The following is a 17,214-nucleotide window of genomic DNA, read 5'->3' on the forward strand; positions in this document are numbered from 1 at the left end:
GCTTACTGCTACACTTGTTTCCCACATTTGTTATCAGTTTGGCAAATAACATCAGCATATACAGTACATACTTGTAGTATGTAAGCTATTTTTTAAAATCTTTTAAAAACGGACAACCAGATCCTAAATAAACACAGACCCAGAAAGGTCTAAACAGCCCTCACCACTTTTCCACAGACACCCTTGCAACAGCAACTTCAAAAGCAAAATACATACAATATCATAGTAGGAGTCATACAATGTTTAAATAACACAATGAATTGTCACTTATATTTCATGAATATGACAGAAGAATCAATAAATTATCTAATTTATAGCCTGAAAAGACAAGGAGAAAGTGAGACTCAAAAGCACTGTTCCAGAACTGACAAATGCGATATTAAAAACTTGCTTCCGAGACAACCAATAATATTACTGTCAAAAATCAGGTTGGAAGTAATTAAGGCAGCGATAAATTATTCAGACTGTCAAGAACTGTTTAGCAAAATCTAACAAGCGATGGCAAATTGCAAATCCGGTTGAGAGATTTCAGTCTTCTAAAGTCTGCACATGTTAAATAATACTCACATGTTAAAAAATACTTATCAAGCTTTTTTTTAAAAAAAAAAAACCTTAATCAAAACTTACACATCACTTTTTTTCTTTGTCTCTTCCCATAGCTGACTGGAAATCTGACATTTTCAGTGAAAAACAAGACAAACTGACATCAACAAAATGTAACAAAACACAACCAATTGTTAAATGTATACCAAAAGTTGTATGACACAGCTCTGTGAAAGGAAACTAGTCACAAAGTTGTAGTTTGTAACAGCAAATTACTCCCAGTCCTATTTCCCTACCAATTTACCTGGACAACTTCCCTCGCACAAAAAAAATGTTTCAGTTTCAGTTCTGTCAAAGGAATCACCGTGAAATGCAAACAACTTTCTCTCCCTCTACGAAACTTGGCACACTCCTGACAATGTGTGGATTTAGACAAATCAGCCCTGAACACATATTTTTGGACATCGGACAGAATGGCTATCAGCAGCAGGGGGGCCCAAACCACGGCAGGGGGAGAAAAAAAAACAAAAAAAAAACACAGAAACAATCTCTCTGTGCGGCTTCAACAGGCCCAGCACCTTCCCGTTCCCCTGACCGTCACCACGGCAGATGGGGACACAGAGCACCATGAAGTGGAAAATAGACCACTTGTGTTTGCGCTGGCAAAAGATGACGGCTCGCAGCTAAACTCAGCTGTCCAACAAGCCACCCCACCGCAAAGCCACCCCACCGCAAAGCCACCCCACCCCAGCCTGCCTCCCCGACACCCCTCCTCGCCACCACCACCGCCACCACCACCACCACCACCACCAAGCGAGACAGAGGTGAGGCAGCAGGTAAGGGAGGAATAACAGATGGGGTGAATGAAAGAGAGAGTGAGACAGTGAAAGAAAAGATTGCATTCTCAAAGCAGCAGGTAAATGTCAACTGGTTTTTTTTTTACATTATTTGCTTATAGCTAGCCATTCAAAGTCTTTTCATTCTTCAACCATTTTGTTAAAGCTTTGGAAACTGACATTAATTCATATACAATCCCATATACACATATGCAATGTGATGAGCTTGCTAAAGAAGATCCTGACACATTTCCAAAATACCCCCTAGTAACCACCACGGTACAAAGTAGCGGGACCTCACTTCAAATTACACAGGATTCAGATCCCGAGTTTGACCCCATGCTGCCATCAAGTGTCAGATGCAGGGTTGTGCACACTGCGTCAAGGGGTTCACTGTTCTCAGCTTTGCAGGGAATCCACCACTAACAGGGCTCTTAGCGAGGATGTCTTAGCCAAAACTGTACACACTAGTCTCATACATATTTTAAACTACTTATGAGTCATTTTGTTTGCCCTCTGATACAAGAAAGTAATCAATCAAAATTTAGCAGATTAAGTAAAAATACAGAATTACAGAACAAAGTTAATGAAACAAACGTTAATAATACAAAACAAATTCAATTGTTCTGTATCTCAAGTTCTGTTGTCAAGACAGATCAGTTTAAATGACTACAGGATGCGGATGATTTGCCCCATTTTAATTTCTGAAAAGATCTTCAGACGGCTTTGCAGCCATTTTCTAAAAAAAAATAAAAAATTAAAAACACACAACACCACATCTTTCTAGAGTCTCTGAGACAATAATTTACAAATCAATGACATCCCTAGGAATGGCATCACCACCGCACCAGAGTGACAAAAAAAACCTTGCAAGAATGGCTTCACTTTCAAAACACTTTCACATCTAATTCTTTCCATGTACAATGATTTTAGTGGCAGTGTGTATGCTGTGCATTTAAATGTTTTGATATCAAATAACACATTACAATTCTGTGTTCACAGTCCTAGCTATGTACAGAGAACAAATCTGTAAAGGACAGAGCCATAAGCCATTCCTTCCAATCAACACACAAATTCAGGAGCATGAAATAAAGGGGTGCCATTTGATTTGAGCTGTGAAAGCAACACAAGGTGGTTCTTTTTCATTGAAATAACAGCTTCAAGCTCCTTTTGATGCCACACTGACTGTCTGAGTCATTGCCGATATGCACCTGGAACGCCTGCCTATTCCTCTATGCAACATTGTTGACGCCGGTAAGAGCATGACCCTTTCCTCATCGGTTTTAGACAAACTGGGTACCCCTTCACCCCGTGACAAATCGGTAACCAGTAGGTCAGAAATCGACAAAAAATGTGAATTGCTATATTGTGCTTCTTTAAGCTCAAATATCAACATTTTTTTTTGTCAGAAACAAGGGTTTCGTCATCAAGGCATGGAGCAATAAGTGAAAAGTTATGCTAACCTTTCTGGGCGGAGATACCTGAACTCCCTGGGCAGAATTTCCTCTGTCTTCACGTTGTTGCTCTTTCCCTCACAGATAAAGATCCTTCCACCGTCCATAACACGCCTCAGTTATTTTGTGTTTGATCCGATGGTTCTGCAACATTTTGAAAGACACAAATGAAAGCTTTGTTCTCAGTCGCATGTAGAATATATCACTGAATGCTTATATCATAGAATGCCTGTGTGTCTTTAGAAGACATAGAATGAGCTAATAAGGATTTATTCAACAATATAATATGGCAGGGAGCATAGACATATATACTGTATATCTATGGCTGGGAGTACATGGGAAACATAATACATAAAATGCTAGATAAGGATGAGACAAAACTGTCTTGCACCCTTTGCTTACCATTCACTTTTTGTAACTTCCAGTACTGGTGATGTAAAATGAAAGCCGTGTTTCTGTCTGTTCAAGCTGCTCTTGCCATTGTTCTTTTGAAACTCATTCGACTTGAAGGTATTCATTTGACGGACCATAGCATTGGGTTTCCATATCAAAGTTGGATGGAAGAACTAGAAAAGATTAAATATATTAATTTGAGAAATCACTTGCCAAGTACATGACAATATTTTCTTACATATCAAATGGCAGGCATTGGGGTATATGAATCAAATTATATTAAGCATCATTAGGGATCATTTCCCATTGCAGTCAAAGAAAAATTATAAAATAAGTTCTTATGTTAGCTCTAAATGTAACAGAATATCAATTCAATGGCAGTAGATGGATATTTGAGAAAATCGAGTCTATTGAATTAAAATACCACAATAGCAATAGTTTATTGCACATTCTATATTCTATATATTATATGTTTCTGTTGAAACAAAAGATAAATCAAATCATTCAATAAAATAATGATTTGTCAGCACCGAGGGTAGAATTTATTAGTTATAGCATATAGTCAAGAGTAATGTCAGTAAACCATTGTTCCTTTTTTGAGATTTTAATCAAAGAAACACGTATGCAGTCAAAGCACATTTAGACCCCCTCACTTTCATATTTTTATTACGCTGCTGCCTTTACCTTTACGTTTCAGCCTAAAACCTTTTATAGCAACAAAATGTTACCTTAAAATAATGGCTTCAAACTCATCCTGATGCTACACCTAGCCTACTGTAATATGGAAAATATATTATCTGACAGTCAATCAAATTACATTCAATACCCCTTAATGGCAAAGCAAAAACTGAAAAAAACAGGATTACAAAAATGTCAAAAAAATCTATTGAAAATAAAGAAAAAAGTACTGAGTTCCCTTGCTATGGCCCTTGCCCTTTAGCTCAGGTGCTCCCCATTGACTGGAGTCCATCTGTGGTGAAGGTCAGAGTCACAGGACTGTGTCAAAGCATAGTTCTGGGACAGGCAACATCGTGGGACAAACGGCAAAGCAGCAGCAACACATCATCAACTGACAATCGGTCGACCCGTGTTTCATTTCCCAACCCACCGTTGCAAGTCTGTGTCAATTTGGATAAAAGCATCCACTAAACATCAATCCACTCTAACTTTAACTTAATATCTGCTGCATTGAAGGTTCCCACAGCGGCCTCCATAAGTCTTAAGTTTGGGGGGGGGGGAAACAGGCTTGTTACTACAGCACAATGTGACTGATCAGTCAGGGAAGAAAGGCCTTAGAGAGAGGTGACCAGGAAGTTCAGGAACCCAATGGTCACTCCGTGTGAGCTGCAGAGATGGTGGGTGGAAATGCATGGAAGAAACTTCCAGAAGGACAACAATCACTGCAAAACTCTCAGGATCTGAGTTTACAGAGTGCCCAAACGCAAGGTCTCTACTCAGGGAAAGACACCGGAAAGCCCACTAGAAATTGGTTTTAAAAAAGAAGGACTTTTAGACTGCAGGAAACAAGATTGTCTGATCCGATGAAACCAAAATTGAACTGTTTGGCCTCTATTCCAAGTGTCATACCTGGAGGAAACCAGGTCATCGCCGCTCATCATCTTTCCAGTACCACTGGTAAAGCATGACGCGGAGTGTTTTTTTTTTATTATTACAGTGGCAGTGTCTTTGACTGCTTGTTAAAATGTGTTTCTTCACACTGAACATTCCTGCTGTTATGCCAGCATTGACAGCCCAATATCTCTCTGTTTGGCCTTGACCTGTTTGCCTCAGGAAAGAAAAAGAGGTTTTCAGTTTTTCCTTTCTCATATCAACTTTGGAAAAGATACTACAAGAATTGCCAAAAATGGCAAAAGCTGGAAACACGTGATCTCCAAAACAAGAATGACATCTCTGGTCAAATAAGAATATGAACATCAGCCGGCCATAGATGTTGTTACATTGTCAGACCAGGCCTACATTGTGAAATGAATATGTAGAGATGACAAGTAGATTGTAGATGAGGGGAGTAGGCTAGAGCAAAATCTGAGGGGAAGGGGTCTAAAATGCTGTACAGTATAATACCACTTCAACTTTGCAAAGACAAGTAGGATTTTTGCTACCATGGGCCAATGGTCAATTGGTCTCTTCTGATGACAAAAAAATAAGTGTGATAAATAGGGTAGGCCTAGTATTACAGAAAACGGCAACAACAAAAAAAACTGAACCTGAAGAAGCACTTTTTGCTACCGTTTCAACCCTTCAACCAGTTTGGGCAGCATCTTGATACGCAAGTCTATTCATTTTAAAACCTTGAGTTACTGTAAACGCGCAGCACATAGAGGTTGGCATAGAATGTAGCTGCTAGTTTTGGTTAGTCACGACAGAGGCAAGTTTATGTTATAGGTTTCCAGGGTTAAAGTTAGCTCACAAAATGTCTAGTGCTGGATGTCATAACTCTTGCAAACCCGAGACACAACTAGGCTCAACATTAATTTGGTAACTTTGACAAACCAATCTAGAGTTAGCTGATTTAATATTAGCGAAATTAATGTGACTAGTATGCCATTTTTAGATATTCTACCACTTAAAATGGCAAAATAGTTGGGGTTAGTAATGCATATAAGTAATGGTCTTATACAATACATTATATTTACCCTTTTCTTACCAAGGTTTGTGTTGATATATCTCCAAAGCAAGCGTAGGTCGCTCACCTCTGACCTCTATCCACTCGTACAGGTGTGCTCTTGTGCCCTGCAGTCAGCCCCAGGGCAAGAACGTCAAACGTGGTCATGTTCGCACTGGTTCAAATTTACAGTAGCCTAACTCTTACCACAGGCCATCTGTTTGAAGTCTGCGCATCATATACAGTTAGAAGCTACTGTCGAAATTATTTCAAAGCACAAATACATTATGGACCGACTTATCTCTGAACTTCTAGGCCTCCGCGACGTCAGCCTGTCCTTCTACACATCATCGCCACCTTCTGGATCTATGTGGTACAGTAACTCCATTCCAAAAAGAAAAAGATTGTAACATTTCTAAATGCAATCTATCAATACATTCATCCTCTGCTTTCCTGTGATAATTATTAACCACTCTTACAAAAGAAATCTGAAGTAACCTACAATTCAGTAAAACACTATTTGTCCAAAATGTTGTAATTCTGCCATAAAGTGCAGTACAATGTAGTGCAATGCAGATTTTACATTTTATAATATTGCATTTTCTGAATATGAACTGCAAAAATATTCTTCACAAGTGCAGTTTTGATACTATTATGTGGTTATTTTTTTTCAGAGCATAGCGGATTCAGTGGCACTGTAATCCAGTCCTTTGTCATCCTGTCCAAAGCCATCGATATCGATGGCTTTGATCCTGTCCTTCACTTATCAAGTGTTTAGGACACAATATTATTCACCATCTAATATCTATTGCTTCTATGGAAGTCTCTTTGGATAACAATTTTGAATTTAAACCTAAGTCAACATTGTATTATCTTATTCAATACCTTAGAATGGATACCTTGCAGTAGACACTAGGCCCAGACAGATAAGGTCTCTTACATTTCGTGTCCAATTCAGAGATTCAAAAGACAGTGGTGAGTCTAGTCATTTAAAATTAAAGTCCTTCCGTAATCATAAACCTATTTAACACATGCATGCACCACAAAATATGCAAGAGTGTACAATTCTCTTTACATTATTTTATATAACTCATATTATTAAGCCATAATTCCTGTATGCAAGGGTATTCTAAACATTCCATCCAACAAAAACCTCTTGTGGAGATCCCCACGTCCCTTTACTATACATTGCTAAAAGCAAGCAAAGCTTATATTTGCAAATATTTTCAAGTTGCAACAAAACAGTCTCTTAAGGGCCTGTGTCCATATAGTGTTTTCTAAGAAGTCTGAGGTAAACTCTCGGCATATAATGACGCCACAAAAAAATTAAAAATAAAATAAAAACATAACAGACCACTGTATACATTTGGTGAATTTCAGACAAACATCATAGTGTCTTGTAAACACAAAATATTTTTTTTTACATTGCTAAGAAAATCAGAGACGTGGAAACTACATTAAAAAGTAACTGAGGTAAAGGCAAGTGAAAAACAAAATCGAGGAATGGAACCAGTTCAGCTGCCGCGTAAACAGAATTCAAACTGCGCTGTCACACCTTTCCTAGAAAACAAAACAATTTTGTTGAGTTGTGCGTCTATTTACCTCAATTATTTGAAAACGTGTTTCTGTTAACTTGCAATTAGTTCTATTTATACACTGAAATCTTATTGGATAAAAGGGTGATACGTTGCAAATACTTAATAGCATTTGCGAAAGCCATTGAAACTTGTGGAATTATAAACCAGGACTATCTTCACCGAGTGACAAAGAGGTTCAGGTCTACTAAACACAGCTTGAAAAAAAAATGAAATGTAAAGGAGGACTTAAGACACATGGCAAAAAACAAGACACAAGCTGAACAGTGAAACCCATATATGCCTATATAATGTATATCATCTATATAATCCTCCAACACAAGTGACTGTTAAGTACAACATAAATAGGAGCCTGCACACCTTGTTGGTCGATTGCATGTGCAGCTACTTCGCAATAACTACTTAAGAGTAAGAGAAAAGAAAAGTGCAACAGTGTATGCTCCAGGTCTTTGGTATTATTTGCCCTCAATGGTGCCTTCCAGGCAGCGCTGCCTTCAAGGCACTACTCCCCTCAGTTTAGGGGTAGGATGAGGGTTGAGGGGGTTAGGGTTAGGAATAGGGTAAAGGTAGTGCCTTTTAGGCTGTGCTGCCTGGAAGGTGCCGTTGGGGGCAAAAAACACCATTGAGCGTATGCTCCATGGTGCAACCAATATTAATGAACTGCCGTTTCTGTCTGTCAGACCTCGCTAAACTGACGTCGGTTTGTTAATAAATTGGTTACACAGAGAAGCAAGCAGTGTCGCACTTTTCTTTTCTCTCACTGTTAAATACAATATGAAATTCATTGAATGGGATTTGCCATTTTAAGACGCATTGCTGTAGCTTAACACCAGTAGAATCCTTAACTTTTGAAAGTGAAAACTGAGGTATCCTGAAGAACCATTCGTATCCACACACAGCTAAATGTTTATAAATACAGTCATGACAGAAATGATGAAAAGTGCAAAGGTTTGCAGTCTTTTGCCAGTGCAAATGAAGTAACACTTCATTCAACTAAACCTATCACAGAGGATGCATTACCCTGTGTTGATAGTGACAGAATATCAAAAATGTTCCTACTATGAACTACATAATCTTACACTATGTTAATCGCACCATGCTTACTTATAGGGGGGGTTGGTATAGATGGCAATAGGCCATCTCAAACCAAGTGTTACTTGAAGTGCAATAGGTGTCCACACAGAACATTGTGTTCAATGTATGGATTTGCATCAGACAATAAATAATGAGTTCTTTGACTCCGATTTCCACTTCAGATTCCCACTGATACGAGTCCCTGTATTATTGCATCACTTTAAGCAGACAGGGCCAGATGGGGAGTCTTCACAATGAACAGTGGTGGTGTGTGGGTGAGACCTGGAAGATATGGAATAACCTGTGTTAGCAGACCTCACCAGAGAAATAACGCATCTTGTATTATAATATAGTTGGAAATCTCCTCTATTGTTGTATCATTAAGTACTAGATATTTTTTTTCTAATAGGGATTGCTCATATTGCATCATGCTCTCCCCACAACTGATTAACTGAGTTTATCATATAACATCCTTTTACAATGCATGCTTCAAAGCAAGGACATTTTCTGTGCCCAAAGTTATGAAAACATTTTGAAGCCAGCCATAATATATAATGATCTATTTTCAAATCTTACACTGCCTGGCTCTCGCTTGAATTCTGGCAGTGTCTCAGAACTATAAGCCCAAACAATAGCAGAACTCGTAGAAACAGATCCAACATCAAAATGTTCACATGTTGAGGGGGAAAAAAAGAAGGAATGGGTTGCATGATCCCGACATCTCGCTCACATACCAGTCACAGTCCACACAAGAGGCGGCCCATGAGGCCTAAATCTGGAGGTTGATGAAGGGAGCGAAGCCCACCACGTCCTGCAGCAGCACCAGAGCCCGCTGCAGCGGGGGCTCCACGTCGATCTCCACGTCCCTCTTCCGCAGCAGCCCCAGACTGGACTCGGTGACGTTGTGACAGTGATTGACCTTCAGTGACCGCAGCTTGGGGCAGTACTCAGCCACAGTCCTTCAAACGCATAAAGCAAAGACAAATCTCAGAATAGATGTGTGCTCCCCTGTAAGACTCCTCAATGTCCTCTAGCAGTTTACTCCGGGACTAAACGTTGACACGCTACAGTGTATTTCTGGAGATATACCACTTAGTGGATTTATATACATGCAATTATAAGCTGCAGATAACATTCTAAATATAGAATAAAGTAAAAATATGTATGGAGAGACATAGAGCAAACCCGGTTTCAGATAAGCAAATGTCTTTTAGCAGCTGAGCACACACAAGGCTCTCTCCTCCTCCTTACTAAAGCCATGATGGGGCTCAGTTCAATTAGTTGAAATTCAATTTCACTCATACATACATAAATAGTGCTATTAACAACTCATCTTGTGTCAGGTGGCTTTAAAGAGCTCAGGGCCTGAGCCTTAAGCAAAAAAGTTCGAAACGTTCAAGTTTATTGTCATGTACTCATAAAAAGCATTTATAAGTAATGAAATTCCTTGTGCTCAAGTGTCCATTTAACTACAGAAATAAATAAATAGACACTATACAAAAAGAGGGGTTGGCATGTGGGCAGCTTAGAAAAGACCCAATCCAGAAAGGGGGCCACAAGCCCACCTGCGCCTGGCTCACCTGATGGCCTCATTGCGCACGCGCAGACAGCCCGTCAGGTCCAGCTCCTCCAGCTCGCGGCAGCTCTTGGCCACCTCGTCGACGGCCTCGTCGGTCACGTTGGCGTTGACGGCCACCGAGAGCGAGCGCAGCGCCGGGCAGCGGCGCGCCAGGTAGCAGATGGCCTCGTCCTTCAGCTGCCGGCAGGCGGTCAGGTCCACCGAGCGCAGGCCGCCGCCGCAGTGGTCGGCGAGGCTCCGCAGCGACAGGCTGTCCACCCACTCGCAGTGGGCCAGGCTCAGGTGCTGCAGGCGCAGGCAGCTGAGCGACACGGCCACCAGAGAGTGGCGGCTCAGGCTCGAGCAGCCGCGCATGTCCACCCGCTGCAGGTGCGGGTTCTGTCCGATGACGGGGAGGAGCTCCTTGTCGGTGATCCAGGCCGAGCAGTTCTGGACGGACAGGTTTTGGAGGACTTTGTTGTCACTCAGCATGGAGCAGAAGGCTTCCTTGGAGATGTGAGGCCCAACCTGCAGGAAGAGAGCATGGAAAAAACAGATATAAACCAGCTGCAGGAACAGCTAGATTACATAGGAACCTGCTAGAACCAACAAGGAGCAGATCTTCCAATTTTGATGAATGCAGACAGTGGCTTTCTATTCTATTATTAATATATTTCAAAATCCTTCCATATTCACACTGGATCCAATAAAATAAATCAGCTAATTCAACCATCAGTTGCACACACTGGATCAAAATATTGTTTTGAGGAATTCAGCTTGGGAACAGGAGATAACAGGATACTCTCCACAGCACTGTGACAACTATGAAGCAATCACTGTCAGAATCTGTGTCAGCTCTACCATCCAGCTATAATTAATTGTAACCCTACAACAGTACACCTATTTCAAGTCTTTACAAGTCTTTGACTGTGCAGCCAGCTGAATACAGAACGCATTTTGTTGAATTCGCGACTCGATTTAAGCGCAAAGCAGACAAATAAAACCTGCTGATTTTACCTGGCTGAGGTCAAAGTTTCGGCAGTTTGCAAGATACACCTGAATGAGGGAGCGGAACTGCTTGCTGACCCTTTGCAGGGTGGCCAAGTGTCGCAGGGGGAGGTAGCAGAGAACGTGTGTGACTAAGACATCCTCCCATGGCAAATCTAGTAGCTGATATCTGAAAAAGAACACAGTAAAGCTTTGGAGTTTCTGTCCACAGTCAGAGGATGGCTCATATGGCCTACTTACAATGCCAGTATGCTTTACACAAAATGACAGTAAATGACATAAATTTACCATTGAAATGTATTCTTATCGCAAGACATACACCTGAATATTAATGTAGTTTAGGAATCAGTTACATTATTTGCGTCATCTGTTGGCCTGCTGTAATGAACTACAAAAGGACACAGAATTCATCCTGCATGATAAACCAGAAGCCAAAATTATCAAGTAACCTTTCACAACAGTCAAGATACTCAACACGGTCCACAGAAGTGCGTATTCCAAGTAAAGGTCTGATACGCAAAATAACAAGAACTTGATGTAGATAGCCCACAGTAAACATCCCGAGGATATGTCCCAGCTGACAGTCTCGTGGAGATCATTTTCGGCAGGAAAACAATACCACACACTGCACACATAAGCTTAGCACTCATTGCATTTTGTTTTCAAGTCATCTGACAGCCTGGTTCGTCAACTTGCAGATACGGATCACTGAGCTACTCGAAAGTAACATTCAATATGAGTCTAAACAAATGCATAACTTACTTGAAGGTGTTCCCTGTTTCTGGATCCATTACTTTAGAATTGTGAGTAGATTGGCTATTAATATTTGACATAACAAGGGAGCATCCTGCACTGAACCCGCTGCACTCCTTCGATGTTTTACATGAACTAGCCAAACATGTAATGGATCAATACTGCCACCTGCCGTTTTGGGTGAATTTAGATGAACAAAATTATATGAACATTTGAGAGTGAAGATTTTTTTCAGATATTTTACTTTACCTTTTTTGGCAGGGAGGAAATGCATTTTAAGGGGAAAACATATATCCCAAATATGACAAATCCTACCATGTCTGAAATGTGACGTTTTCAGACCACAGGCTCTTTGAATTAAGTCTATGGTACCACTTATATTACATATATGCCATATAGACCTATCCTAACAACCCCAACACAGAAGGCTATAACCACCCATAAAAGAACATTTTTGGATGACTTTGGTCATGTATACCTGTCCTTTGAAAAGCACAAAGGTAGATGCATGACCAATAGGATTCGCATACCTATGCAAACGGCGAACAAATAATTAGCCTGTCAACTCACCCCTGGACATGAACAATGGAACCAGCCATGCAGAACAATTGCTGAGCCAAGAGTTATGGCACATTGAAAGAAGTGAGTTCGACAAGGCAACAGCGGTCCACCACCAAGTAATCATCGTTGATTTACAGCCAATAGGCTTATTTGTGTGATTATGGAAGGGAAATCAATCTATGACTTTTCGATGGAGACCCTGGATGGTCAAACTATGTCACTTAACAATTATAGGGGCAAAGTGATCCTTGTTGTCAACCTGGCAACTTTCTGAGGGTCAACCATTGAGGAGGTAATGGCAGCTGAATTCAGTCATTTATTTTTGTTTTTCAGAATATATATTCCTCTGTGATAATGTAAGGATACACAATTTAGTTTGGCTCTTGTATGATGTAAACACTTATTTTGAATGTAATTGGTTCCAGTACCACAGACTGAATGCACTGATGAATATGTTTGGTGACCTCAAATTCGTTGTCCTTGGATTTCCATGCAATCAGTTTGGCCTACAATCCCCGGGTACGTTTGTGTGCTACAGTGTGATATATTAACAATGTTGGGAAGGTTACTTTTAAAAATGTATTCCACTACAGATGACTGTAATCACGTCCTAAAATGTATTTGGTAACATATTCAGATTGATTAGCCTACTCAAAGTGAGTATTGTATTTTGAATACTTTGGATTACATCAGCATTGTAAGTCTATTATAATTTATTAGCAGTGGATTAAACATTTATGTGAGGTTATGTGAAGCTGTAAGCTGTACCCATAGTGTCATCAGCCCACAACCTGTTTTACAGTGGGGATGGATTGATATTTAATTGTTTTTTTATTAAGGCTATCAATAAAAAAAGAGATGGAAAGAAAAAGGAGCCTTAGGCTACGTGGTGTGGTTCAAAGCTTGAAAAGGCATGGCCCTACATATTACAATGATTTAAAATGTCATCCTTAAATGTATCAGTATAACCGTATTCTGAATACCACCCGCTTAAATTGTATCTGAATTTAAATATAGTTCCTCATATGTATGCATGCATGTATGCATTTTAAATCAAGATGACATGTTTTTGGTAATTTCCAAACACTGTGTATTAACATAAACAACTATTAAGTATATTGATACACTTGTAAGCCTCACATTGTTAACCAACACTGCCATAATGCTGTGAAATTCTGATGAAGTGTGCTGAAAACACGTTTTACGGAAAAAGTACAAAATGTATACTGGTAAACAGTTACTGTGATTGCAATGTTTCCTTCATATTCTTAGAGGTAAACCATGAGACTCTTAATGTCCTCAAACATGTGAGACCTGGTGGATGCTTTGTCCCAAAGTTCCCCATATTTGGAAAGATTGAAGTTAATGGATTAAATGAAGAGCCTCTTTTCACCTATCTCAAGGTAGGATCTTTATATGATTTAGTCTCTTAAAAGCCATGCTAAATAGCCATTCCAAATTTCTGTAGTATTCCTTATATATTTATTACATGCCGTATTTATCCAATGAATAAAGCTAAGGATATTATTAAAACAACCTGTTTAACCAAACTGTATGCTTTACACATCACATTCTTCTTCTCCCCAGGAATCATTGCCTTATGTCAATCCTGTCATAGGCGACATAAAGAAATTATACTGGTCTCCTATTAAAGTCAACGACATAAGGTGGAATTTTGAGAAGTTCCTCATCACAGCTAATGGTCTGCCATTCAAAAGGTATGCCTTTTTACACACAATTCATTTATTTTAAAATGTCACTTAAAAGACTAAAGTGTACTTTAAAATGCTGTTTGCTTTCAGGTATGAGCTACACAGCCCCGTAGAAGACCTGGAAAAGGACATTGCAGGGTTACTGTGAATGCTTTTCCTCACCAACACCCCCATTCCACCAGCTTAACAAGATGCGACTCTCATCGAGGGGGGCAGAGTGATGATCTCTTGGTAAATGCACATCCCTGTTGCACCCAAGCTAGATCTGATGGGTCGGGATTCAGAAGGTTCCAGGCTTCCGTGCATTCATCTAGAGCCCTGTCTCCCGTCAGCCCCTCAAAGTGACGCAGCCGCATCCAGGACCGGTCCTCAAAGAGGCCTTCTCTAGGCCTCGGCAAGAAAATGATCAGGACGTATTGATTATGACACAATAAATTTAACATCTATTCAATTTATAAATGTATTTACTTATTTTGTGTAAAAGGGGTTGTGGGATAACATGACCTTATTAAATTGTAATAATGCACATGGTTAAAGCAAAAGCAAAGATGTAGCAACACATCTCGTCTAAAATGCATAACTCATAGCAACATTTACATTCTAGAACCCAACTATCTAATGGATACATCTGAAAGATGCATAATGGTGTAAAGCATTGGACTACACAACATCTAAAACATTACATTACAAATAGCACAAAGGAATCCATTATTAAATAAAATATGACATTGGGCCCATTTTAGAGGTTTATTACCATATTTGGGAGAGAAAATTGACAGAGTTCATAATGTAAATGACACAAAAAGGGGGAAGATATACAGAGTAAATCAGCTACTCTTCAAACAGAGACAAATATGAAACTGAACTGAACTGAAATCAGTCCTAAAATGTTGTTGAAAGTTCCGTTCATTGACTGCACCCAGCTCTCTTCACGTGACCATGCAGCCATTCAACAAGATCGTGAACACACAATGTTATCAACAACACTGAATATAAAAGAGATTTGAATGTTAAACTTTTAGAATATTTAACAAAGTTTCATCAGCGGGAGAATTGCCTTGAATCTCCCTTGCCTCTCTTGTTAACATGCTTGAAGATCTTAGCCTTCTGGACATTCTTGGACTTCTGAAAGCCGAAGCCACCTCCACCACCTCTCTTCTGTAGCTTCATACCCTTACTGCTGTGGACACCCAGGTCCACATAGGGTGGTACTGTGAAGCCAAACGACAGGGCCACCATTGGTAGGTTGAGCGTGTCAACACTGTAGATCTGTTTGAGAGAGTGGGAGTCATACGCCCTGACGTAGGACTTGTAGGCCTCCTGAGCAGACTTGTGGAGGTAGTAGTTCTTCTCAATCAGTTTCTCCAGCTGTGACTGAATGTCAGAGATCTTGGTCCAGGAGAACTCGAACTCGCTCAAGGGAACCTTGGCTTGCTTGAGGAACCGCAGGAAGCCCAGCTCCTCGGGGCGGAGGATCAGGAGAGCATGGCCACGGCCGTCGATTCCACGGGCGGTTCTACCAACGCGGTGGATGTACTCCTTGGGATCATCAGGTGGGTCGTACTGGACAATCCAGTCGACCTCTGGGATGTCCAAGCCTCTGGCGGCCACATCCGTGCAGAGAAGAATGCCTTTCTCTGCGTTGCAGAATTGGAAAAAGGTGGCTGTACGCTTGGTCTGCTTCTGTTTGCCGTGAATGGCCATTACTGGCAGGTCGATGTAGTTTAGGAGCTCATAGTGAAACTTGACGGACATGCAGGACGAAAAGAACACCATGATTTTCTTACTGCGATTTTTCTTCAGGAAGGTAAAAAGCAGGAGGAATCTTTTCTCGGAAGGACACACTACGTAGCCTTGTTCCAGTCCATCCACGGTGGCTGATTCTTCGTTGTCATCCACACCGACGTAGAGCGGCTCCTTCTTCAGAGAGATTCGGGCCAAATCCTCCACCTTGCGTGTCTGTGTGGCTGAGAACAGCATCGACTGACGTTTCTTTGGCAGCAGCTTGATGATCTGCTTCAGCTCGTCCTCAAACCCTACCTCCAATATCCTATCTGCCTCGTCAATAATCAGACACTGAAGGTTTTTGTACATGAAAGCGGGTGTGTTTAGCAGATGGTCCAGCAGTCGGCCAGGAGTAGCCACTACTATGTTGACACCATTTGCGAGCCTCTGAGCTTCTGCTGCTCGGTTACTGCCACCCATAATAAGGCCAAACGTATGCACGTGATGGGTAATCAACTCCTTTAACACACCATAAGTCTGCATGGCCAATTCTCGTGTGGGGGACAAGATGACGACCCCAGTTCCATTTCTGGGCATAAACTTAAGCTTATAAATGAGTTCAATGGCAGGGATGAGGAAGGCTAACGTTTTACCACTACCTGTTTTAGCAGCAGCCAATACGTCTCTTCCTTCGAGCAGTGGTCGGATGCTCCTATGTTGAATGGCCGTCATGTTTTCGAAGCCCATCTCCTTCACTCCTTTCATCGTGGCCTCGCTCACTACATCTGCCAGGGATGCAAAAGAGCGGTCCTCGTATGCCCCCGTTAAACCCAACGGGAGGTCGGGCGAAGTTTCATCTTCACCTTTTCCATCTTCTTCTTCTTCCGTCTTACTGTCCGCCTCGACTTCATCGTCTGCGGTCTGTTCGCTATCCTCAAGATCTGCTTGTTCCGACTCTTCACCCTCATGCGAGCAACAGTCACCAACAGCTTTCTTCACATTCTTCTTTTTCTTTTTCTTCGACCCACCAGAGTCAACAGAGCCAGCAACTTTCCTCTTCTTTCCCAAAGTTGGGGCAGACTCTTCACTCGTTGGAGAATCATCCTGTTGTGTGGCCGATTTAGCCTCCGACTCAGTCAATGTTTCTTCGGTCACATCTGCCTTAAACTCATCGTTAGATACCAGCTCCTCATTTTCAGCCTCTTTAAGTTTCTTAAGCAGCCCTCTCTTTTTAGTTATGTCATTCTTTTTCTGTATTTTCTTTCTAAGGATCTTCATCTGTAAGTCTGCCATGATGCCACAAGCAGCTACCACGAACTCACAGGAAAATGTAGAGAAACACGTGTCCTGAAGGACCTGATAGGACCCTCAAATGACAA

At 40.9% G+C, this 17,214-nt stretch overlaps 3 protein-coding genes across 3 annotated transcripts; 1 reads left to right on the top strand and 2 right to left on the bottom strand.

The window, feature by feature from the left end:
* Positions 1 to 6,905: 6,905 nt before the first annotated feature.
* Positions 6,906 to 11,970, bottom strand: fbxl15 (F-box and leucine-rich repeat protein 15). The gene is made up of 5 exons (XM_062526190.1): positions 11,847 to 11,970; positions 11,094 to 11,253; positions 10,099 to 10,604; positions 9,253 to 9,477; positions 6,906 to 8,800 (listed from the first exon to the last, which is right to left on the bottom strand). Exons 1-4 carry the CDS (start codon positions 11,915 to 11,917, stop codon positions 9,288 to 9,290), a joined length of 927 nt encoding a protein of 308 aa, XP_062382174.1. The 5' UTR covers positions 11,918 to 11,970; the 3' UTR covers positions 6,906 to 8,800; positions 9,253 to 9,287.
* A 477-nt stretch (positions 11,971 to 12,447) lies between these two features.
* On the top strand, positions 12,448 to 14,569 carry gpx9 (glutathione peroxidase 9). The gene is made up of 5 exons (XM_062526065.1): positions 12,448 to 12,690; positions 12,824 to 12,917; positions 13,671 to 13,801; positions 13,986 to 14,116; positions 14,201 to 14,569. Exons 2-5 carry the CDS (start codon positions 12,845 to 12,847, stop codon positions 14,256 to 14,258), a joined length of 393 nt encoding a protein of 130 aa, XP_062382049.1. The 5' UTR covers positions 12,448 to 12,690; positions 12,824 to 12,844; the 3' UTR covers positions 14,259 to 14,569.
* Positions 14,570 to 14,844: 275 nt separating this feature from the next.
* Positions 14,845 to 17,176, bottom strand: ddx18 (DEAD (Asp-Glu-Ala-Asp) box polypeptide 18). The gene has a single exon (XM_062526064.1). The coding sequence runs from the start codon at positions 17,126 to 17,128 to the stop codon at positions 15,152 to 15,154; it is 1,977 nt and encodes a 658-aa protein (XP_062382048.1). The 5' UTR covers positions 17,129 to 17,176; the 3' UTR covers positions 14,845 to 15,151.
* Between the last annotated feature and the right edge of the window lie 38 nt (positions 17,177 to 17,214).

The sequence above is a fragment of the Sardina pilchardus genome, chromosome 22 (genome assembly GCF_963854185.1).
Source record: "Sardina pilchardus chromosome 22, fSarPil1.1, whole genome shotgun sequence".
NCBI lineage: Eukaryota > Metazoa > Chordata > Actinopteri > Clupeiformes > Clupeidae > Sardina > Sardina pilchardus.

Coding starts and splice junctions, on each gene's coding strand:
- gpx9 (XM_062526065.1), top strand. CDS start 12,845: ATGAATATGTTTGGTGACCTCAAATTCGTTGTCCTTGGATTTCCATGC. Junction 13,802..13,985: donor CTCTTTTCACCTATCTCAAG/GTAGGATCTTTA, acceptor TCTTCTCCCCAG/GAATCATTGCCTTATGTCAA. Junction 14,117..14,200: donor AATGGTCTGCCATTCAAAAG/GTATGCCTTTTT, acceptor GTTTGCTTTCAG/GTATGAGCTACACAGCCCCG.
- fbxl15 (XM_062526190.1), bottom strand. CDS start 11,917: ATGTCAAATATTAATAGCCAATCTACTCACAATTCTAAAGTAATGGAT. Junction 11,254..11,846: donor GAAACAGGGAACACCTTCAA/GTAAGTTATGCA, acceptor GTTCTTTTTCAG/ATATCAGCTACTAGATTTGC. Junction 9,478..10,098: donor GTGCGCAATGAGGCCATCAG/GTGAGCCAGGCG, acceptor ATGCGTTTGAAG/GACTGTGGCTGAGTACTGCC.
- ddx18 (XM_062526064.1), bottom strand. CDS start 17,128: ATGGCAGACTTACAGATGAAGATCCTTAGAAAGAAAATACAGAAAAAG.